This window comes from Oncorhynchus kisutch, unplaced genomic scaffold (genome assembly GCF_002021735.2).
Source record: "Oncorhynchus kisutch isolate 150728-3 unplaced genomic scaffold, Okis_V2 Okis06b-Okis10b_hom, whole genome shotgun sequence".
In the NCBI taxonomy this organism is placed as follows: Eukaryota; Metazoa; Chordata; class Actinopteri; order Salmoniformes; family Salmonidae; genus Oncorhynchus; species Oncorhynchus kisutch.
The window spans coordinates 11,153,840-11,178,483 of NW_022261983.1; the positions used below are offsets into that span (position 1 = coordinate 11,153,840).

General features: G+C 42.9%; 1 protein-coding gene across 2 annotated transcripts; it reads right to left on the reverse strand.

Annotated features, from left to right (window-relative positions):
• Nucleotides 1-1,562: 1,562 nt before the first annotated feature.
• Nucleotides 1,563-18,615, reverse strand: LOC109876799 (peripheral myelin protein 22). 2 transcript variants are annotated; one of them, XM_031814338.1, is made up of 5 exons: nucleotides 18,478-18,615; nucleotides 17,615-17,704; nucleotides 15,860-15,953; nucleotides 4,446-4,586; nucleotides 1,563-2,399 (listed from the first exon to the last, which is right to left on the reverse strand). In XM_031814338.1, exons 2-5 carry the CDS (start codon nucleotides 17,690-17,692, stop codon nucleotides 2,242-2,244), a joined length of 471 nt encoding a protein of 156 aa, XP_031670198.1. In that variant the 5' UTR covers nucleotides 17,693-17,704; nucleotides 18,478-18,615; the 3' UTR covers nucleotides 1,563-2,241. The 2 variants fall into 2 exon arrangements, with proteins under 2 accessions (XP_031670198.1, XP_031670197.1); XM_031814337.1 differs by lacking the exon at nucleotides 18,478-18,615 and adding an exon at nucleotides 17,957-18,149.
• Nucleotides 18,616-24,644: the final 6,029 nt, after the last annotated feature.

Consider the following 24,644-nt stretch of genomic DNA (forward strand, 5'->3'; position numbering starts at 1 on the left):
ATGACACACTAGGTCTTGACAATGACACTAGGTATTGACAATGACACACTAGGTATTGACAATGACACACTAGGTATTGACAATGACACACTAGGTATTGACAATGACACACATAGGTATTGACAATGACACACTAGGTATTGACAATGACAACACTAGTATTGACAATGACACACTAGGTATTGACAATGACACACTAGGTATTGACAATGACACACTAGGTATGACAATGACACACTAGGTATTGACAATGACACACTAGGTATTGACAATGACACACTAGGTATTGACAATGACACACGTAGGTATTGACAATGACACACTAGGTATTGACCAATGACTACACTAGGTATTGACAATGACACACTAGGTATTGACAATGACACACTAGGTATTGACAATGACACACTAGGTATTGACAATGACACACTAGGTATTGACAATGACACACTAGGTATTGACAATGACACACTAGGTATTGACAATGACACAACTAGTATTGACAATGACACACTAGTATTGACAATGACACACTAGGTATTGACAATGACACCACTAGGTATTGACAATGGACACACTAGGTATTGACAATGACACACAGGTATTGACAATGACACACTAGGTATTGGACAATGAACACACTTAGGTGATTGACAATGACACACTAGGTATTGACAATGACACACTAGGTATTGACAATGACACACTAGGTATTGACAATGACACACTAGGTATTGACAATGACACACTAGGTATTGACAATGACACACTAGGTATTGACAATGACACACTAGGTATTGACAATGACACACTAGGTATTGACAATGACACACTAGGTATTGACAATGACACACTAGGTATTGACAATGACACACTAGGTATTGACAATGACACACTAGGTATTGACAATGACACACAATGACACACTAGGTATTGACAATGACACACTAGGTATTGACAATGACACACTAGGTATTGACAATGACACACTAGGTATTGACAATGACACACTAGGTATTGACAATGACACACTAGGTATTGACAATGACACACTAGGTATTGACAATGACACACTAGGTATTGACAATGACACACTAGGTATTGACAATGACACACTAGGTATTGACAATGACACACTAGGTATTGACAATGACACACTAGGTATTGACAATGACACACTAGGTATTGACAATGACACACTAGGTATTGACAATGACACACTAGGTATTGACAATGACACACTAGGTATTGACAATGACACACTAGGTATTGACAATGACACACTAGGTATTGACAATGACACACTATGTATTGACAATGACACACTAGGTATTGACAATGACACCACTAGGTATTGACAATGACACACTAGGTATTGACAATGACACACTAGGTATTGACAATGACACACTAGGTATTGACACTACACTATAGTAAAGCAAAATAAATGTCTAAAAGGCTTTAAACATTTGGTCTTTTTAACTAAAGCTGATATCACAGCTTTATCTCTTTGGCACGGAGGAGAAAATATGGAAAAAACAAGCTCTGACAATGAACTGAGCTCAACACTATGTACAAAAGGTCATGTAAAAAATGTTATAAATATGTCTAAAACCATAGACACTATGTACATCTTTACACTGTAACATGGACTGTCTGTTCTCCTCTGTAGTTTACTCACACATGGCTGTCAGTGGGGGCTGCTGAGGGGAGGACGGCTCATAATAAAAGATGGAACTGCGCATATTGTATGGTTTCCATGTGTTTGATGTATTTGAAACCATTCCAGTGATTCCGCTTTAGTCATGACCACCTGTGATTGGTATGTATAATGTAGACTTGGGTTCAAATATGATTTGTTTTCTTACAAATGCCTTAGCTGGGCTTGATGGAGCTTGCCTGGCACAATGAAACTAATGGAATAATCCCAAAAGTGAAAACACTCAATCTACTCGAATGCTCAAAGTATTTGATGGAAAACAAACACTATGTGAGCCATTTATCCTCCCCTCACCAGCCTCCTCTGGTGGTCAGTGGGCACAGCATGGTTGGGGTCAATTCCATTTGGATTTCTATCAATTCAGAAAGTTAACCTCATTAAGAAGCATTGAAGAGAACTGGAATGTTAGTGTTCTTCCTGAATTGACTGGAATTGAAATGGAATTGACCCCAACCCTGTGGCACAGTGCTGTGTTCTGCTGGTGGTGGTGTGAGGTCTTAACCTCAGCCTCCCTCCCTCTCTCATTCCCTCTTCCTCAGTACGATGTAGATGAGGCCACTGACCAGACACAGAGGGAAGGACACCCAGGCCAGGATGTAGGCAAAGCCAAACGCAGCATCCTCCTCCCCATCTGGACGCATTACTGTGTAGATTATAGCTCCACACATCACAAACAGACCTGGAGAGAGGGGGGGGAAAGGAAGGGAGATGAGAGAGAGAGAGGAGAGAGAGAGAGAGAGAGGAGAGAGGAGAGAGGAGAGAGAGAGAGAGAGAGAGAGAGAGAGAGAGAGAGAGAGAGAGAGAGAGAGAGAGAGAGAGAGAGAGAGAGAGAGCAGAAAAAAAGGCATTGCTAGTTTTAGACTGTTGGAGATCATCAATTTCATCCAAGTTGACACACCTAATATTTTGTAACAGACTTGGTTATGTTCTATATTGGGGAGGGGCTGAATCTGCTAGTTTCTATGCCCATGTGCAGAAAATGCATTTTTGAATCAAGCCACCTCCACCTCTGAGTTAGATATCTAGCACATGTCGTTTGGTTCCAACTAAGAGATTATGACAGTAAACCAACCCTCATAGGAAGGCACCTAACTTTGAGGAAGTTAACCAACCCTCATAGGAAGGCACCTAACCACACCTCATAGTATATGACCTAACACTGAGATAGTTAACCAACCATCATTGTAAGGGACCTAACACTGAGACAGTTAACCAACCCTCAAGTTAAGGGACCTTCAATTGAAATAGTAAACCAACCCTCTAAGTAAGTTTACCTAACATTGAGACAGTTAACCAACCCTCATAGTATGGGACCTAACACTGAGACAGTTAATCAACCCTCGTAGTAAGGGACCTAACACTGAGACAGTTAATCAACCCTCGTAGTAAGGGACCTAACACTGAGACAGTTAATCAACCCTCGTAGTAAGGGACCTAACACTGAGACAGTTAACCAACCCTCATAGTATAGGACCTAACACTGAGATAGTTAACCAACCATCGTAAAAAGGGACCTAACACTGAGACAGTTAACCAACCCTCATAGTATAGGACCTAATACTGAGACAGTTAACCAACCCTCATACTAAGGGGCCTAACACTGAGACAGTTAACCAACCCTCATACTAAGGGGCCTAATACTGAGACAGTTAACCAACCCTCATAGTATAGGACCGAACACTGAGACAGTTAACCAACCCTCATAGTAAGGGGCCTAACACTGAGACAGTTAACCAACCCTCATAGTAAGGGGCCTAATACTGAGACAGTTAACCAACCATCGTAAAAAGGGACCGAACACTGAGACAGTTAACCAACCCTCATAGTAAGGGGCCTAACACTGAGACAGTTAACCAACCCTCATAGTAAGGGGCCTAATACTGAGACAGTTAACCAACCATCGTAAAAAGGGACCTAACACTGAGACAGTTAACCAACCCTCATACTAAGGGACCTAATACTGAGACAGTTAACCAACCCTCATAGTAAGGGGACTAATACTGAGACAGTTAACCAACCCTCATAGTAAGGGGACTAATACTGAGACAGTTAACCAACCCTCATAGTAAAGGACCTAATACTGAGAGAGTTAACCAACCCTCATAGTAAGGGGACTAATACTGAGACAGTTAACCAACCCTCATAGTAAGGGGACTAATACTGAGACAGTTAACCAACCCTCATAGTAAGGGACCTAATACTGAGACAGTTAACCAACCCTCATAGTAAGGGACCTAATACTGAGACAGTTAACCAACCCTCATAGTAAGGGGACTAATACTGAGATAGTTAAACAACCATTGTGGTCACATGGGGCCGCCTCCCACTTTGACCTGAGCTATAACATCTCTGTCTTTTACAGATTCAGTTTTCCCCCCAGATCATTTTCCTGTCTGGGCGGTAAGCCCCGCAGAACAACATCCAGGCCCTCTTCTCACCAACACTGTTAGTTGACACCAATATAAGACAACTTTGTATAAACCGGGGGACCCGGCTAGATTAGACAATCGGGGTGATGTGATGTGATACTCACCGGCCAACAAGAACAACAACTTTATGAAGTGTCTATGTAGGCCTTTATGAAGAGGTTATGAAGGATTCATTAAGCCTTATAAGTGGTCGTACTCACTGGCCAACAAGACCAACAACTTTATGAAGTGTCTATGTAGGCCTTTATGAAGAGGTTATGAAGGATTCATTAAGCCTTATAAGTGGTCGTACTCACTGGCGAGGATCTGGAAGACGGCGGTGAAGAAGAAGCGTCCTCCTTTGACCAGGGTGAAGAGCTGACACATGAAGAAGACCAGAGAGAAGAGGCAGAACAGCACTGACAGGACCATGAGGGCCTGAACCGCCTGGATCCAGTCTGAAGAGAGGAGACAGAGGAGGTCTATCATGACATACAACCAGAGGAGGTCTAACATGACATACAACCAGAGGAGGTCTAACATGACATACAACCAGAGGAGGTCTAACATGACATACAACCAGAGGAGGTCTAACATGACATACAACCAGAGGAGGTCTAACATGACATACAACCAGAGGAGGTCTAACATGACATACAACCAGAGGAGGTCTATCATGACATACAACCATAGGAGGTCTATCATGACATACAACCAGAGGAGGTCTAACATGACATACAACCAGAGGAGGTCTAACATGACATACAACCAGAGGAGGTCTAACATGACATACAACCAGAGGAGGTCTAACATGACATACAACCAGAGGAGGTCTAACATGACATACAACCAGAGGAGGTCTATCATGACATACAACCAGAGGAGGTCTAACATGACATACAACCAGAGGAGGTCTAACATGACATACAACCAGAGGAGGTCTAACATGACATACAACCAGAGGAGGTCTAACATGACATACAACCAGAGGAGGTCTAACATGACATACAACCAGAGGAGGTCTATCATGACATACAACCAGAGGAGGTCTATCATGACATACAACCAGAGGAGGTCTAACATGACATACAACCAGAGGAGGTCTATCATGACATACAACCAGAGGAGGTCTATCATGACATACAACCAGAGGAGGTCTATCATGACATACAACCAGAGGAGGTCTAACATGACATACAACCAGAGGAGGTCTATCATGACATACAACCAGAGGAGGTCTAACATGACATACAACCAGAGGAGGTCTATCATGACATACAACCAGAGGAGGTCTAACATGACATACAACCTAATCTAACTCACTAACCTAACCTAATCTAACTCACTAATCTAACTCACTAATCTAATCTAACTCACTAACCTAATCTAACTCACTAATCTAATCTAACTCACTAATCTAATCTAACTCACTAATCTAATCTAACTCACTAATCTAATCTAACTCACTAATCTAATCTAACTCACTAACCTAATCTAACTCACTAACCTAATCTAACTCACTAACCTAATCTAACTCGCTAACCTAATCTAACTCACTAACCTAATCTAACTCACTAACCTAATCTAACTGTTATTCCACAGACTGGGATCCACCTCAGACTGTTATTCCACAGGCTGGGATCCACATCAGACTGTTATTCCACAGGCTGGGATCCACCTCAGACTGTTATTCCACAGGCTGGGATCCACCTCAGACTGTTATTCCACAGGCTGGGATCCACCTCAGACTGTTATTCCACAGGCTGGGATCCACATCAGACTGTAATTCCACAGGCTGGGATCCACCTCAGACTGTTATTCCACAGGCTGGGATCCACCTCAGACTGTAATTCCACAGGCTGGGATCCGCTCTATGCATCTGTTGCAAGAGCACCTCATTCATTGTTGGTAGCAAAAACAATGATTGATAGGCAGCTTAAACTTCTTCAATTCAACCGTTATTGGGTTAAAATACATTGGTGAACAGCCATCCACAACAACCACAATCCGTACGGCGCAAATAACTAAATGAGAGAGCAGCAGTGTGATTCACATCAATGCACTATGTAGATATCAATAATAAGTGATATCAGTATCACCGTAGACTACACCACTGCTGTCATCCTGACCTCCAAGTGTTTATTATAGTTGGATAACCTTTGGATGCTGACAGCAGTCACACCATTGGAAGACATAGCTTGGACTGTAGTTTACAAAAGCCTATTCCTGCTCTTTTCTCGCAAATCCATCAAACACATTTGGTGTGTCATCATTAGTGGTCTCTGTCTTGTGGTCAGACTCACTCAGACGGAACAAATTTAAACTTGCACCTTTTTTCAAAGCTAATTTGAATATCATTGAGAAAACAGAACAGTGTCAAAGATTTTTTTACACAAACAATCCTTTCTGAATTTAAAAGTAATCCTAGAAGTAATCATTTAGTTTTCCAAAATTATGTGTAATCTGATTACAATGTTTTTTGCAGGTAAAGTAACAGATTACAGTTAGTTTTGTTGTAATCTGTTACTTGTACCGGATTGAATGTAAGCCTTCACTCCCCAACGCTGCATATAACCTAACATCATTTTTATATAACATAAAGTAGCACAACATATCAAAACACGAACACCTAACTCCTGATAGGTGGCAGGCTGGCTTACTGTAAAGCACTTTGTGACAAATGGTGCTGTAAAATGGGATATATGAATGAATTTGATTGGCTGATTAACTGATAACAGAGCTGGAGCTGTTATCATGTAAAATCTCATTATTCAATAGAGGTTGGATGAGAGTGTTGGCTTACACAGAATGCAGTATCACTATTGTCCTCTAGATGGATAGTGATTGTTTGACCTCTAGGTAGATAATGATAGTTTGACCTCTAGGTGGATAATGATAGTTTGACCTCTAGGTGGATAATGATAGTTTGACCTCAAGGTGGATAATGATAGTTTGACCTCAAGGTGGATAATGATAGTTTGACCTCAAGGTGGATAATGATAGTTTGACCTCTAGGTGGATAATGATAGTTTGTCCTCTAGGTAGATAATGATAGTTTGACCTCTAGGTAGATAATGATAGTTTGACCTCTAGGTGGATAATGATAGTTTGACCTCTAGGTTGATAATGATTGTTTGACCTCTAGGTTGATAGTGGAGACGGTAGAGAAAGCAAGACACCCCACACCCTCATGTTGTCTGGTGGGGGCGGGGCCACTCTGGTCTACTTATTGGCCGGCAGAGGGAGTTCCCCAGGGCCTGACATCTCACTGGCTCATGTTTTATTGTACGAGCGGGGCGGTGGGGGCGAGCGGGAGGGGACGATAAGTAGACAGAGCAAGCTCTTCCCTCTCTGGTGTGAGATAATATGGAGGAACAGTCAGCATGACAGATATTATGGAGGAACAGTCAGCATGACAGATATTATGGAAGAACAGTCAGCATGACAGATAATATGGAGGAACAGTCAGCATGACAGATATTATGGAGGAACAGTCAGCATGACAGATATTATGGAGGATTAGTCAGCATGACAGATAATATGGAGGAACAGTCAGCATGACAGATATTATGGAGGAACAGTCAGCATGACAGATATTATGGAGGAACAGTCAGCATGACAGATATTATGGAGGAACAGTCAGCATGACAGATAATATGGAGGATTAGTCAGCATGACAGATATTATGGAGGAACAGTCAGCATGACAGATAATATGGAGGATTAGTCAGCATGACAGATAATATGGAGGAACAGTCAGCATGACAGATAATATGGAGGATTAGTCAGCATGACAGATAATATGGAGGAACAGTCAGCATGACAGATATTATGGAGGAACAGTCAGCATGACAGATAATATGGAGGATTAGTCAGTCAGCATGACAGATAATATGGAGGATTAGTCAGTCAGCATGACAGATAATATGGAGGAATAGTCAGTCAGCATGACAGATAATATGGAGGAACAGTCAGTCAGCATGACAGATAATATGGAGGATTAGTCAGTCAGCATGACAGATAATATGGAGGAATAGTCAGTCAGCATGACAGATAATATGGAGGAACAGTCAGTCAGCATGACAGATAATATGGAGGATTAGTCAGTCAGCATGACAGATAATATGGAGGAATAGTCAGTCAGCATGACAGATAATATGGAGGAACAGTCAGTCAGCATGACAGATAATATGGAGGAATAGTCAGTCAGCATGACAGATAATATGGAGGAACAGTCAGTCAGCATGACAGATATTATGGAGGAATAGTCAGTCAGCATGACAGATAATATGGAGGAACAGTCAGTCAGCATGACAGATATTATGGAGGAATAGTCAGTCAGCATGACAGATAATATGGAGGAACAGTCAGCATGACAGATATTATGGAGGAACAGTCAGTCAGCATGACAGATAATATGGAGGAATAGTCAGTCAGCATGACAGATATTATGGAGGAACAGTCAGTCAGCATGACAGATAATATGGAGGAATAGTCAGTCAGCATGACTGATATTATAGAGGAACAGTCAGCATGACAGATATTATGGAGGAACAGTCAGCATGACAGATAATATGGAGGAACAGTAAGCATGACAGATATTATGGAGGAACAGTAAGCATGACAGATATTATGGAGTAACAGTCAGTCAGCATGACAGATATTATGGAGGAACAGTCAGCATGACAGATAATATGGAGGAATAGTCAGTCAGCATGACAGATAATATGGAGGAACAGTCAGCATGACAGATATTATGGAGGAACAGTAAGCATGACAGATATTATGGAGGAACAGTAAGCATGACAGATATTATGGAGGAACAGTCAGCATGACAGATATTATGGAGGAACAGTAAGCATGACAGATATTATGGAGTAACAGTCAGTCAGCATGACAGATAATATGGAGGAACAGTCAGTCAGCATGACAGATAATATGGAGTAACAGTCATCATGACTGATATTATAGAGGAACAGTCAGCATGACAGATATTATGGAGGAATAGTCAGTCAGCATGACAGATATTATGGAGGAACAGTCAGTCAGCATGACAGATAATATGGAGGAATAGTCAGTCAGCATGACTGATATTATAGAGGAACAGTCAGCATGACAGATATTATGGAGGAACAGTCAGCATGACAGATAATATGGAGGAACAGTAAGCATGACAGATATTATGGAGGAACAGTAAGCATGACAGATATTATGGAGTAACAGTCAGTCAGCATGACAGATATTATGGAGGAACAGTCAGCATGACAGATAATATGGAGGAATAGTCAGTCAGCATGACAGATAATATGGAGGAACAGTCAGCATGACAGATATTATGGAGGAACAGTAAGCATGACAGATATTATGGAGGAACAGTCAGCATGACAGATATTATGGAGGAACAGTAAGCATGACAGATATTATGGAGTAACAGTCAGTCAGCATGACAGATAATATGGAGGAACAGTCAGTCAGCATGACAGATAATATGGAGTAACAGTCATCATGACTGATATTATAGAGGAACAGTCAGCATGACAGATATTATGGAGGAACAGTCAGTCAGCATGACAGATATTATGGAGGAACAGTCAGTCAGCATGACAGATATTATGGAGGAACAGTCAGTCAGCATGACAGATATTATGGAGTAACAGTCAGCATGACAGATAATATGGAGGAACAGTCAGTCAGCATGACAGATATTATGGAGTAACAGTCAGTCAGCATGACAGATAATATGGAGGAATAGTCAGTCAGCATGACAGATAATATGGAGTAACAGTCAGCATGACAGATAATATGGAGGAACAGTCAGCATGACAGATAATATGGAGGAACAGTCAGTCAGCATGACAGATATTATGGAGGAACAGTCAGCATGACAGAAAATATGGAGGAACAGTCAGTCAGCATGACAGATAATATGGAGTAACAGTCAGCATGACTGATAATATAGAGGAACAGTCAGCATGACAGATATTATGGAGGAACAGTCAGCATGACAGATATTATAGAGGAACAGTCAGTCAGCATGACAGATAATATGGAGTAACAGTCTGCATGACTGATAATATAGAGTAACAGTCAGCATGACAGATATTATAGAGGAAGAGTCAGTCAGCATGACAGATATTATGGAGTAACAGTCAGCATGACTGATAATATAGAGGAACAGTCAGCATGACAGATATTATGGAGGAACAGTCAGCATGACAGATATTATAGAGGAACAGTCAGTCAGCATGACAGATAATATGGAGGAAGAGTCAGTCAGCATGACAGATATTATGGAGGAAGAGTCAGTCAGCATGACAGATATTATGGAGGAAGAGTCAGTCAGCATGACAGATAATATGGAGTAACAGTCAGCATGACAGATATTATGGAGGAACAGTAAGCATGACAGATATTATGGAGGAACAGTAAGCATGACAGATAATATAGAGGAACAGTCAGCATGACAGATATTATAGAGGAACAGTCAGTCAGCATGACAGATATTATGGAGGAAGAGTCAGTCAGCATGACAGATATTATGGAGGAAGAGTCAGTCAGCATGACAGATAATATGGAGTAACAGTCAGTCAGCATGACAGATATTATGGAGGAACAGTAAGCATGACAGATATTATGGAGGAACAGTAAGCATGACATATATTATGGAGGAACAGTCAGCATGACAGATAATATGGAGGAACAGTAAGCATGACAGATATTATGGAGTAACAGTCAGTCAGCATGACAGATAATATGGAGGAACAGTCAGTCAGCATGACAGATAATATGGAGTAACAGTCATCATGACTGATATTATAGAGGAACAGTCAGCATGACAGATATTATGGAGGAACAGTCAGTCAGCATGACAGATATTATAGAGGAACAGTCAGCATGACAGATATTATGGAGGAACAGTCAGTCAGCATGACAGATATTATGGAGGAACAGTCAGTCAGCATGACAGATATTATGGAGGAACAGTCAGTCAGCATGACAGATATTATGGAGGAACAGTCAGTCAGCATGACAGATATTATGGAGGAACAGTCAGTCAGCATGACAGATATTATGGAGTAACAGTCAGCATGACAGATAATATGGAGGAACAGTCAGTCAGCATGACAGATATTATGGAGTAACAGTCAGTCAGCATGACAGATAATATGGAGGAATAGTCAGTCAGCATGACAGATAATATGGAGTAACAGTCAGCATGACAGATAATATGGAGGAACAGTCAGCATGACAGATAATATGGAGGAACAGTCAGTCAGCATGACAGATATTATGGAGGAACAGTCAGCATGACAGAAAATATGGAGGAACAGTCAGTCAGCATGACAGATAATATGGAGTAACAGTCAGCATGACTGATAATATAGAGGAACAGTCAGCATGACAGATATTATGGAGGAACAGTCAGCATGACAGATATTATAGAGGAACAGTCAGTCAGCATGACAGATAATATGGAGTAACAGTCAGCATGACTGATAATATAGAGTAACAGTCAGCATGACAGATATTATAGAGGAAGAGTCAGTCAGCATGACAGATATTATGGAGGAAGAGTCAGTCAGCATGACAGATATTATGGAGGAAGAGTCAGTCAGCATGACAGATAATATGGAGGAACAGTCAGCATGACAGATATTAGTCAGCATGACAGATATTATGGAGGAACAGCCAGTCAGCATGACAGATATTATGGAGGAACAGTCAGTCAGCATGACAGATATTATGGAGGAACAGTCAGTCAGCATCACAGATATTATGGAGGAACAGTCAGTCAGCATGACAGATATTATGGAGGAACAGTCAACATGACAGATATTATGGAGGAACAGTCAGTCAGCATGACAGATATTAGTCAGCATGACAGATATTATGGAGGAACAGTCAGCATGACAGATATTATGGAGGAACAGTCAGCATGACAGATATTATGGAGGAACAGTCAGCATTCCAGATATTATGGAGGAACAGTCAGTCAGCATGACAGATATTATAGAGGAACAGTCAGTCAGCATGACAGATAATATGGAGGAATAGTCAGTCAGCATGACAGATAATATGGAGGAAGAGTCAGTCAGCATGACAGATATTATGGAGGAACAGTCAGCATGACAGATATTAGTCAGCATGACAGATATTATGGAGGAACAGCCAGTCAGCATGACAGATATTATGGAGGAACAGTCAGTCAGCATGACAGATATTATGGAGGAACAGTCAGTCAGCATGACAGATATTATGGAGGAACAGTCAGTCAGCATGACAGATATTACAGAGGAACAGTCAGCATGACAGATATTATGGAGGAACAGTCAGTCAGCATGACAGATATTATGGAGGAACAGTCAGTCAGCATGACAGATATTATGGAGGAACAGTCAGTCAGCATGACAGATATTATGGAGTAACAGTCAGCATGACAGATAATATGGAGGAACAGTCAGTCAGCATGACAGATATTATGGAGTAACAGTCAGTCAGCATGACAGATAATATGGAGGAATAGTCAGTCAGCATGACAGATAATATGGAGTAACAGTCAGCATGACAGATAATATGGAGGAACAGTCAGCATGACAGATAATATGGAGGAACAGTCAGTCAGCATGACAGATATTATGGAGGAACAGTCAGCATGACAGAAAATATGGAGGAACAGTCAGTCAGCATGACAGATAATATGGAGTAACAGTCAGCATGACTGATAATATAGAGGAACAGTCAGCATGACAGATATTATGGAGGAACAGTCAGCATGACAGATATTATAGAGGAACAGTCAGTCAGCATGACAGATAATATGGAGTAACAGTCAGCATGACTGATAATATAGAGTAACAGTCAGCATGACAGATATTATAGAGGAAAAGTCAGTCAGCATGACAGATATTATGGAGGAAGAGTCAGTCAGCATGACAGATATTATGGAGGAAGAGTCAGTCAGCATGACAGATAATATGGAGGAACAGTCAGCATGACAGATATTAGTCAGCATGACAGATATTATGGAGGAACAGCCAGTCAGCATGACAGATATTATGGAGGAACAGTCAGTCAGCATGACAGATATTATGGAGGAACAGTCAGTCAGCATGACAGATATTATGGAGGAACAGTCAGTCAGCATGACAGATATTATGGAGGAACAGTCAACATGACAGATATTATGGAGGAACAGTCAGTCAGCATGACAGATATTAGTCAGCATGACAGATATTATGGAGGAACAGTCAGCATGACAGATATTATGGAGGAACAGTCAGCATGACAGATATTATGGAGGAACAGTCAGCATTCCAGATATTATGGAGGAACAGTCAGTCAGCATGACAGATATTATGGAGGAACAGTCAGTCAGCATGACAGATATTATGGAGGAACAGTCAACATGACAGATATTATGGAGGAACAGTCAGTCAGCATGACAGATATTAGTCAGCATGACAGATATTATGGAGGAACAGTCAGCATGACAGATATTATGGAGGAACAGTCAGCATGACAGATATTATGGAGGAACAGTCAGCATTCCAGATATTATGGAGGAACAGTCAGTCAGCATGACAGATATTATAGAGGAACAGTCAGTCAGCATGACAGATAATATGGAGGAATAGTCAGTCAGCATGACAGATAATATGGAGGAAGAGTCAGTCAGCATGACAGATATTATGGAGGAACAGTCAGCATGACAGATATTAGTCAGCATGACAGATATTATGGAGGAACAGCCAGTCAGCATGACAGATATTATGGAGGAACAGTCAGTCAGCATGACAGATATTATGGAGGAACAGTCAGTCAGCATGACAGATATTATGGAGGAACAGTCAGTCAGCATGACAGATATTATAGAGGAACAGTCAGCATGACAGATATTATGGAGGAACAGTCAGTCAGCATGACAGATATTATGGAGGAACAGTCAGTCAGCATGACAGATATTATGGAGGAACAGTCAGTCAGCATGACAGATATTATGGAGGAACAGTCAGTCAGCATGACAGATATTATGGAGGAACAGTCAGTCAGCATGACAGATATTATGGAGTAACAGTCAGCATGACAGATAATATGGAGGAACAGTCAGTCAGCATGACAGATATTATGGAGTAACAGTCAGTCAGCATGACAGATAATATGGAGGAATAGTCAGTCAGCATGACAGATAATATGGAGTAACAGTCAGCATGACAGATAATATGGAGGAACAGTCAGCATGACAGATAATATGGAGGAACAGTCAGTCAGCATGACAGATATTATGGAGGAACAGTCAGCATGACAGAAAATATGGAGGAACAGTCAGTCAGCATGACAGATAATATGGAGTAACAGTCAGCATGACTGATAATATAGAGGAACAGTCAGCATGACAGATATTATGGAGGAACAGTCAGCATGACAGATATTATAGAGGAACAGTCAGTCAGCATGACAGATAATATGGAGTAACAGTCAGCATGACTGATAATATAGAGTAACAGTCAGCATAACAGATATTATAGAGGAAGAGTCAGTCAGCATGACAGATATTATGGAGGAAGAGTCAGTCAGCATGACAGATATTATGGAGGAAGAGTCAGTCAGCATGACAGATAATATGGAGGAACAGTCAGCATGACAGATATTAGTCAGCATGACAGATATTATGGAGGAACAGCCAGTCAGCATGACAGATATTATGGAGGAACAGTCAGTCAGCATGACAGATATTATGGAGGAACAGTCAGTCAGCATGACAGATATTATGGAGGAACAGTCAGTCAGCATGACAGATATTATGGAGGAACAGTCAACATGACAGATATTATGGAGGAACAGTCAGTCAGCATGACAGATATTAGTCAGCATGACAGATATTATGGAGGAACAGTCAGCATGACAGATATTATGGATTAACAGTCAGCATGACAGATATTATGGAGGAACAGTCAGCATTCCAGATATTATGGAGGAACAGTCAGTCAGCATGACAGATATTATAGAGGAACAGTCAGTCAGCATGACAGATAATATGGAGGAATAGTCAGTCAGCATGACAGATAATATGGAGGAAGAGTCAGTCAGCATGACAGATATTATGGAGGAACAGTCAGCATGACAGATATTAGTCAGCATGACAGATATTATGGAGGAACAGCCAGTCAGCATGACAGATATTATGGAGGAACAGTCAGTCAGCATGACAGATATTATGGAGGAACAGTCAGTCAGCATGACAGATATTATGGAGGAACAGTCAGTCAGCATGACAGATATTATGGAGGAACAGTCAACATGACAGATATTATGGAGGAACAGTCAGTCAGCATGACAGATATTAGTCAGCATGACAGATATTATGGAGGAACAGTCAGCATGACAGATATTATGGAGGAACAGTCAGCATGACAGATATTATGGAGGAACAGTCAGCATTCCAGATATTATGGAGGAACAGTCAGTCAGCATGACAGATATTATAGAGGAACAGTCAGTCAGCATGACAGATAATATGGAGGAATAGTCAGTCAGCATGACAGATAATATGGAGTAACAGTCAACATGACAGATATTATAGAGGAATCGTGAGCTCATGTGGGAAAAGCCTGCTCATGAGGAAAGGCCCCACTTAGACAGACAGGAACCGTGTCCATTTTTTTCAATGGTAAACCGTCTGAGTAAAATATGCTCTTTATCCACCATCTCTGGTACTAGTGTCTTAGACAAACCTTCATTGCTGGCAGAACTGCAGTGATATCCTCCTTTAGTAGTGAGACAGCTGTACCACAGGTCAGTATTCTTGGTTCCTCCTACAGTCCAAGCCTGGAACACAACACAACACAATGAAAATAAACGACACACCCACAACACAACACAATTAATATGAACGACACACCCACAACACAACACAATTAATATGAACGACACACCCACAACACAACACAATTAATATGAACGACACACCCACAACACAACACAATTAATATGAACGACACACCCACAACACAACACAATTAATATGAACGACACACCCACAACACAACACAATTAATATGAACGACACACCCACAACACAACACAATTAATATGAACGACACACCCACAACACAACACAATTAATATGAACGACACACCCACAACACAACACAATGAAAATAATCAACACAACACAATGAATATAAACGACACACCCACAACACAACACAATTAATATGAACGACACACCCACAACACAACACAATTAATATGAACGACACACCCACAACACAACACAATTAATATGAACGACACACCCACAACACAACACAATTAATATGAACGACACACCCACAACACAACACAATTAATATGAACGACACACCCACAACACAACACAATGAAAATAATCAACACAACACAATGAATATAAACGACACACCCACAACACAATACAATGAATATAAACAAGACAACAGAATGAATATAAACGACACACCCACAACACAATGAATATAAACGACACACCCACAACACAATGAATATAAACGACACACCCAAAACACAATACAATGAATATAAACAAGACAACAGAATGAATATAAACGACACACCCACAACACAACACAATGAATATGAACGACACAACAGAATGAATATAAACGACACACCCACAACACAACACAACACAATGAAAATAAACAACACAACAGAATGAATGTAAACGACACACCCACCACACAACACAATGAAAATAAACAACACAACACAATGAATGTAAACAACACAACAGAATGAATATAAACGACACACCCAAAACACAATACAATGAATATAAACAACACAACAGAATGAATATAAACGACACACCCACAACACAACACAATGAATATGAACGACACAACAGAATGAATATAAACGACACACCCACAACACAACACAACACAATGAAAATAAACAACACAACAGAATGAATGTAAACGACACACCCACCACACAACACAATGAAAATAAACAACACAACACAATGAAAATAAACAACACAACACAATGAATGTAAACGACACAACACAATGAATGTAAACGATAAAAGTAGGACAAGAGGTTCCCAGGTCCATCGTGAAACGACATACGCCCATCACCTCACACAGCTTCAGATAGCATTTGTTTACTTTCTAAAACTTTTGCTTGATCCAGCTTGTCTGGACACAATGGAACCAATCACATTATATAGTGTCGTCCCAAACGTGCAAGCAACCACGCCCATCTGGCGTGATTCAGGTTCAATCAAATGCTGAAATATTTGAGCCCAGGTCTGACACATCAGTTAATTGAAGCGACCCTGCCCTGTTCCAGATGGTTAAACAAGCCTGGATAGCCCCTATTGACTACACTGACTTACTGAGAGACACACACACACACAGTGCTATAGTACAGTAGGCAGCAATATCATAGCTATTCACATTGTATTATAGTAGGGTATAGACAACAATATCATAGTTACTTACATTGGCAATTGTTGAGACAAACAGTAAGACCAGGATGATGAGGTGCAAGATGAGCACTGCGAGCAGGATGAGCAGCATTTTCTGATAGATCTACACGTGGAGACAAACACACAGGAACCACAGTTATCAGACCAGAGGTCTACCGTACTGATTCAGCATCAATTATTTGAAGTGGTACTTCATATTGACACCAGGTGGCGCCATTTCCACATTTACTCATCAAACCCATATGTTTACTTCAAATTGAAAAGTATGAATCCCGTAACATTGGAGTGGATAAAAGCACGGAGTTAGAGGAATGTCTCAACAATGTAAAATATTTACAACCAATTAAACACGTACATCAATATTATTCATGCAGCAGAGAGCACATCGTTGAGAAAAAAAAATATATGTAATCAACAACAGTCGCACTCTACTTAGAAAGTTTCCATAGACGTTTTGAAACAAGTGAGTAGCCGAGTTGAGATATAAAACGAAATGCAAATCAATGCATGATCAAAACAGCTCCATATGCCTGTGGAGAACTCCACCAACGCAGCTCGGTTGTGCGCCTGTCTGGAGTGGACCGTTATTTACTAGACAAAATGAAACGATGAGTCGTTCAAGAATTCTACAAACTCCCCCCAAAAACTATTCGATTACAATTTATCAAAAATAAATTCGAATAATTGATGAAAACGCAGCTGTGGGCCAATCAGATGAAAATAAATAAATCCAACTTGATTAAATTCCAAGAATAAAGCTGATACATTCCGTTAGTGGGAGGAGGAGAAATGAAATCAATAAAACTATCGGGATATTCATCCTTTGAAAGAAAAAAAAAAACCGGTAAATTAAAATTCCATATTGTATCAACTTACAGAAAGCAACGGCTGTGGTAAATTTCCCTTTAAAAATGAGTGTCAAAGAGTTTAAGGAGTTGAAGCGATCCCAGCTAGTGCACAGATCCCGCTGTAGATACTAGAAGCACTATTCCAGATGTACCACAGCCACACGCACGCTTTTCTTTACGTGAGAACACCGCCCTACGCACGTCGGTTCGTCACTGCCGCTAGGCTCCCGCTCCAACTATTATTTGGGAACTGTTTGTTTTCCTGAACTATACAGCAGGCTAAAGGCTGCTACCAACCCCACAGTGGTATTCAGGGTAAACGGTCCTTGGAAATTGCTTAGCCAGTGTGTCGTTGTAGATTACATTTTAACAAGGGTGGTTGGAGTGGAAAATAAACAAATTGGTCTCTTTTCGATGGGTATTTCATTTTTTTATTCCCACACTGCTGTAAAATCGTTCACCAAAAACACTCTTTGTAGGGACAGAAAACTAAACACATCAAGTATCTAAATTCAGTGTTCTTATTTGATCTATCACCATGTCAACCAATTCATATATTTTATTAAGAAAAACATGTTTTTTCAATCATCAATACTAGATTTATTGAGGCTTGTGTTTGTTTTACATTCTAACAAGACAAAGTCTTAGTCCCAAATGAGATCCTGTTGCATATTATGTACTACTTTAGATCAGACTCCTATGTGCCATGGTCTAAAGTAGTGAACTGTATAGGGAATAGGGTGCCATAGGGCTCTGGTCTAAAGTAGTGCACTACATAGGGAATAGGGTGCCATTGGCCATAAGGCTCTGGTCTAAAGCAGTGCACTACATAGGGAATAGGGTGCCATTGGCCATAGGGCACTGGTCTAAAGCAGTGCACTACATAGGGAATAGGGTGGTATTTAGGAGGCAGTAACGTTGAGATATTACATCAGTTGGTTGAAGTGGCCCTGCCCTGTTCCACATGGTTAAACAAGACTGGATATCCCCTATTGACACTGATAAACTGACGCGCACACAGACACACGGGGGATTGGCCGTCTGGCAAAAACCAGATGGACTGGACCATTTTTTTGTTGTGTGGGCTGCTCGAAATTGACACACACAAAGGTGACATGACTGGCAGCCCATGGGCCTGTTAAGATTTCTTTATATACATGTTTGCGCAATCTGTTGTACTAAAATATAATGAGTCTTTGGTTGATAAGTGGGAAATAGCTGGCCACCCCTACCAAGATGGGCCGGCCCGGTTTTCACATTGGCTGAGCTGAGGTCACGTAAACTCACATTCAAAGTCAAATGCGGTATCAGCAAAGAGCAGTGTTGCCAATTTTGTGACTTTGTCGCTATATTTAGCGGGTATTCAGACCACTCTAGCGACATAATTTCAAAAAAGCGACTAGCGTCAAATCTAGCGACTTTTTCTGGTGTTATTGGAGACTCACAGGTGGCCCAGTCTCGCGCAGCTGTCCCTCCTAGCTGCAGTCAGAGCAGGAGATGTTCACCCCTCCACGTCCAGACTGCAAATGAATCGCGCATGGCTGATCCTGCCCTGGCTTACATTTGAAAAAAGAAACATTTAACCTGTATTAGAGCCAGACTAGTTACCATCTTCTCACATTGCCGACCGCCGAGCCCCGCCCCAACAGGCAGGGGAGATAACTTCTAGTAGGCCGGTGACGACGACCGCTGAGCCCGAAAAGGCAGGGGAGATAACTTCTAGTAGGCCGGTGACGACGACCGCCGAGCCCGAAAAGGCAGGGGAGATAACTTCTAGTAGACCGGTGACGACGACCGCCGAGCACCGCCCCAACAGGCAGGGGAGCTAACTTCTAGTAGGCCGGTGACGACGACCGCCGAGCCCCGTCCGAACAGGCAGGGGAGCTAACTTCTAGTAGACCGGTGACGACGACCGCCGAGCACCGCCCCAACAGGCAAGGGAGATAACTTCTAGTAGGCCGGTGACGACGACCGCCGAGCCCCGTCCGAACAGGCAGGGGAGCTAACTTCTAGTAGGCCGGTGACGACGACCGCCGAGCACCCCCCAAACAGGCAAGGGAGCTAACTTCTAGTAGGCCGGTGACGACGACCGCCGAGCCCCGCCCGAACAGGCAGGGGAGCCAACTTCTAGTAGGCCGGTGACGACAACCGCCGAGCCCCGCCCCAACAGGCAGGGGAGATAACTTCTAGTAGACCGGTGACGACGACCGCCGAGCCCCGCCCCAACAGGCAGGGGAGCTAACTTCTAGTAGGCCGGTGACGACGACCGCCGAGCACCCCCCAAACAGGCAGGGGAGCTAACTTCTAGTAGGCCGGTGACGACGACCGCCGAGCACCCCCCAAACAGGCAGGGGAGCTAACTTCTAGTAGGCCGGTGACGACGACCGCCGAGCCCCGCCCGAACAGGCAGGGGAGCCAACTTCTAGTAGGCCGGTGACGACGACCGCCGAGCCCCGCCCCAACAGGCAGGGGAGATAACTTCTAGTAGGCCGGTGACGACGACCGCCGAGCCCGAACAGGCAGGGGAGATCACTTCTAGTAGGCCGGTGACGACGACCGCCGAGCCACGCCCCAACAGGCAAGGGAGATAATTTCGGTGGAAGTCGTGACAGTGTGTCAAGAATGTTCCATCCATAGCTGGGGGGAAGCAGAGGTGCTGAGGCTGCTGCAACACCCAATGAAAAAAATAACAAATGTGGTGCACTGGGCCTTAAATGTCCTGTATGGACCCAACTGTGGGAGGTGTTGGAGTCAACATGGGCCAGCATCCCTGTGGAACCCTTTCCACACCTTGCAAAGTCAACATGGGCCAGCATCCCTGTGGAACCCTTCCAACACCTTGCAGAGTCAACATGGGCCAGCATCCCTGTGGAACACTTTCCACACCTTGTAGAGTCAACATGGGCCAGCATCCCTGTGGAACACTTTCCACACCTTGCAGAGTCCATCCCCCAACGAATTGAGGCTGTTCTGAGGGAAAAATGGGGGTGGTTGTTGCAACTCAATATAAGGAACACACACACACTTGAGAATGTCTGGATCCCCTTATTGACCTCCACTAACTCACTGAACTGAACTGTGCTCCACACACACTGAGCCCCATTAAACATACATGTCATGTCCAGCAGCGTTACGTCCACACACACCCGCGTGTGTGTGTGTGTGTGCATCCGTGCAGCCCAGCCCTCCAGGGACCCATTGGTATGTCTAGAATGCTGGTGAGTGAAAAAGGCCCTCTGTTTACCTCTGCTGGCCTCTGGGGGAAGATTGGGTGGTACACACACACACAGACAGACATGCGCACACACACACACACACACACACACACACACACACACACACACACACACACACACACACACACACACACACACACACACACACACACACTCCTGAGAGAGTGGTATGTAGTGTTGGACTGGGCCAAAGGGCTAGGGCTGTAAGATAGTGCTAGTCCAAGCACCAGGACTCTCCAGAGATTTCAGGGTGAGTGACAGAGAGCCAGACTTGTATTACCACACTTATCACCAAGTAATGGTTTCACCCCTCATTTAGCCTCCAGTCTCTGACCATTACAACAGAAGTAATGGGGCGTTACCCAAAACAAACAAAGGACGAGACAACAGAGCAGGCAGCATCCACTCTCTAACCTTTGATTCATTGAGCTAAATGGTAGAGCTAAATCCTTAGTTAAGGCCTACAGGTGACTGGTGCACTGAGTGAGAGTGTCTCTCTCTCTCTGGTCCAACTCTCTCTGACTTCCTGTCTGGCCCAGAACACTGTGAGAGTATCTCTCTGTCTCTGCTCCAGCTCTCTCTGAATTCCTGTCTGGGCCAGAACACTGTGAGAGTATCTCTCTCTCTCTGGTCCAGCTCTCTCTGACTTCCTGTCTGGGCCAGAACACTGTGAGAGTATCTCTGCTCCAGCTCTCTCTGACTTCCTGTCTGGGCCAGAACACTGTGAGAGTATCTCTGCTCCAGCTCTCTCTGACTTCCTGTCTGGGCCAGAACACTGTGAGAGTATCTCTCTCTCTCTGGTCCAGCTCTCTCTGAATTCCTGTCTGGGCCAGAACACTGTGAGAGTATCTCTCTCTCTCTGTACCAGCTCTCTCTGACTTCCTGTCTGGCCCAGAACACTGTGAGAGTATCTCTGCTCCAGCTCTCTCTGACTTCCTGTCTGGGCCAGAACACTGTGAGAGTATCTCTCTCTCTCTGGTCCAGCTCTCTCTGACTTCCTGTCTGGGCCAGAACACTGTGAGAGTATCTCTCTCGCTCTGGTCCAGCTCTCTCTGACTTCCTGTCTGGGCCAGAACACTGTGAGAGTATCTCTCTCTCTCTGGTCCAGCTCTCTCTGAATTCCTGTCTGGCCCAGAACACTGTGAGAGTATCTCTCTCTCTCTGTACCAGCTCTCTCTGACTTCCTGTCTGGCCCAGAACACTGTGAGAGTATCTCAATTCAATTCAATTCAAGGGCTTTATTGGCATGGGAAACATGTGTTAACATTGCCAAAGCAAGTGAGGTAGATAATATATATAAAGTGAATATATGAAGTGAAATAAACATTAAAAATGAACAGTAAACATTACACATACAGAAGTTTCAAAACAATAAAGACATTACAAATGTCATATTATATATATACCGTGTTTTAACAAATGGTTAAAGGACACAAGATAAAATAAATAAGCATAAATATGGGTTGTATTTACAATGGTGTTTGTTCTTCACTGGTTGCCCTTTTCTCGTGGCAACAGGTCACAAATCTTGCTGCTGTGATGCACACTGTGGAATTTCACCCAGTAGATATGGGAGTTTATCAAAATTGGATTTGTTTTCGATTTTTTTGTGGATCTGGGTAATCTGAGGGAAATATGTCTCTCTAATATGGTCATACATTGGGCAGGAGGTTAGGAAGTGCAGCTCAGTTTCCACCTCATTTTGTGGGCAGTGAGCACATAGCCTGTCTTCTCTTGAGAGCCATGTCTGCCTACAGCGGCCTTTCTCAATAGCAAGGCTATGCTCACTGAGTCTGTACATAGTCAAAGCTTTCCTTAAGTTTGGTTCAGTCACAGCGGACAGGTATTCTGCCGCTGTGTACTCTCTGTTTAGGGCCAAATAGCATTCTAGTTTGCTCTGTTTTTTTGTTAGTTCTTTCCAATGTGTCAAGTAATTATCTTTTTGTTTTCTCATGACTTGGTTGGGTCTAATTGTGCTGATGTCCTGGGGCTCTGTAGGGTGTGTTTGTGTTTGTGAACAGAGCCCCAGGACCAGCTTGCTTAGGGGACTCTTCTCCAGGTTCATCTCTCTGTAGGTGATGGCTTTGTTATGGAAGGTTTGGGAATCGCTTCCTTTTAGGTGGTTATAGAATTTAACGTCTCTTTTCTGGATTTTGATAATTAGTGGGTATCGGCCTAATTCTGCTCTGCATGCATTATTTGGTGTTCTACATTGTACACAGAGGATATTTTTGAGGATATTTTCTCAATTTGGTGTTTGTCCCATTTTGTTGGTGTCTTGGTTGGTGAGCGGACCCCAGACCTCACAACCATAAAGGGCGATGGGCTCTATGACTGATTCAAGTATTTTTAACCAAATCCTAATTGGTATGTTGAAATTTATGTTCCTTTTGATGGCATAGAATGCCCTTCTTGCCTTGTCTCTCATCTCTCTCTCTCTCTCTGCTCCAGCTCTCTCTGACTTCCTGTCTGGCCCATCAGAAGGATTCTACTGCAACACAACCTCCAAGATGACTAGATGGTCAATCAGAAGGACTCTACCACAACTCAACTTCCAAGAGAACTGGTAGATTCCTGTTGGCTGTGTTTGTAAACAATCCTGAATGAGGAGAGGAGGCATGTTGGGGACAACAGAGAGGAGGCATGCTGGGGTCACCAGAGAGGAGACATGCTGGGGTCACCAGAGAGGAGACATGTTGGGGTCAACAGAGAGGAGGCATGTTGGGGACAACAGAGAGGAGGCATGCTGGGGTCACCAGAGAGGAGACATGCTGGGGTCACCAGAGAGGAGACATGCTGGGGTCACCAGAGAGGAGACATGTTGGGGACAACAGAGAGGAGGCATTCTGGGGTCACCAGAGAGGAGACATGCTGGGGTCACCAGAGAGGAGACATGTTGGGGTCAACAGAGAGGAGGCATGCTGGGGTCACCAGAGAGGAGGCATGCTGGGGTCACCAG

Bases quoted from the DNA above. Each gene is read 5' to 3' on its own strand.
- LOC109876799 (XM_031814337.1), bottom strand. The intron at 15,954-17,614 runs GTAAGTAACTAT...GTTGTGTTCCAG, and splicing joins TTGTCTCAACAATTGCCAAT to GCTTGGACTGTAGGAGGAAC. The intron at 4,587-15,859 runs GTTTGTCTAAGA...TCCTCTCTTCAG, and splicing joins CAGTTCTGCCAGCAATGAAG to ACTGGATCCAGGCGGTTCAG.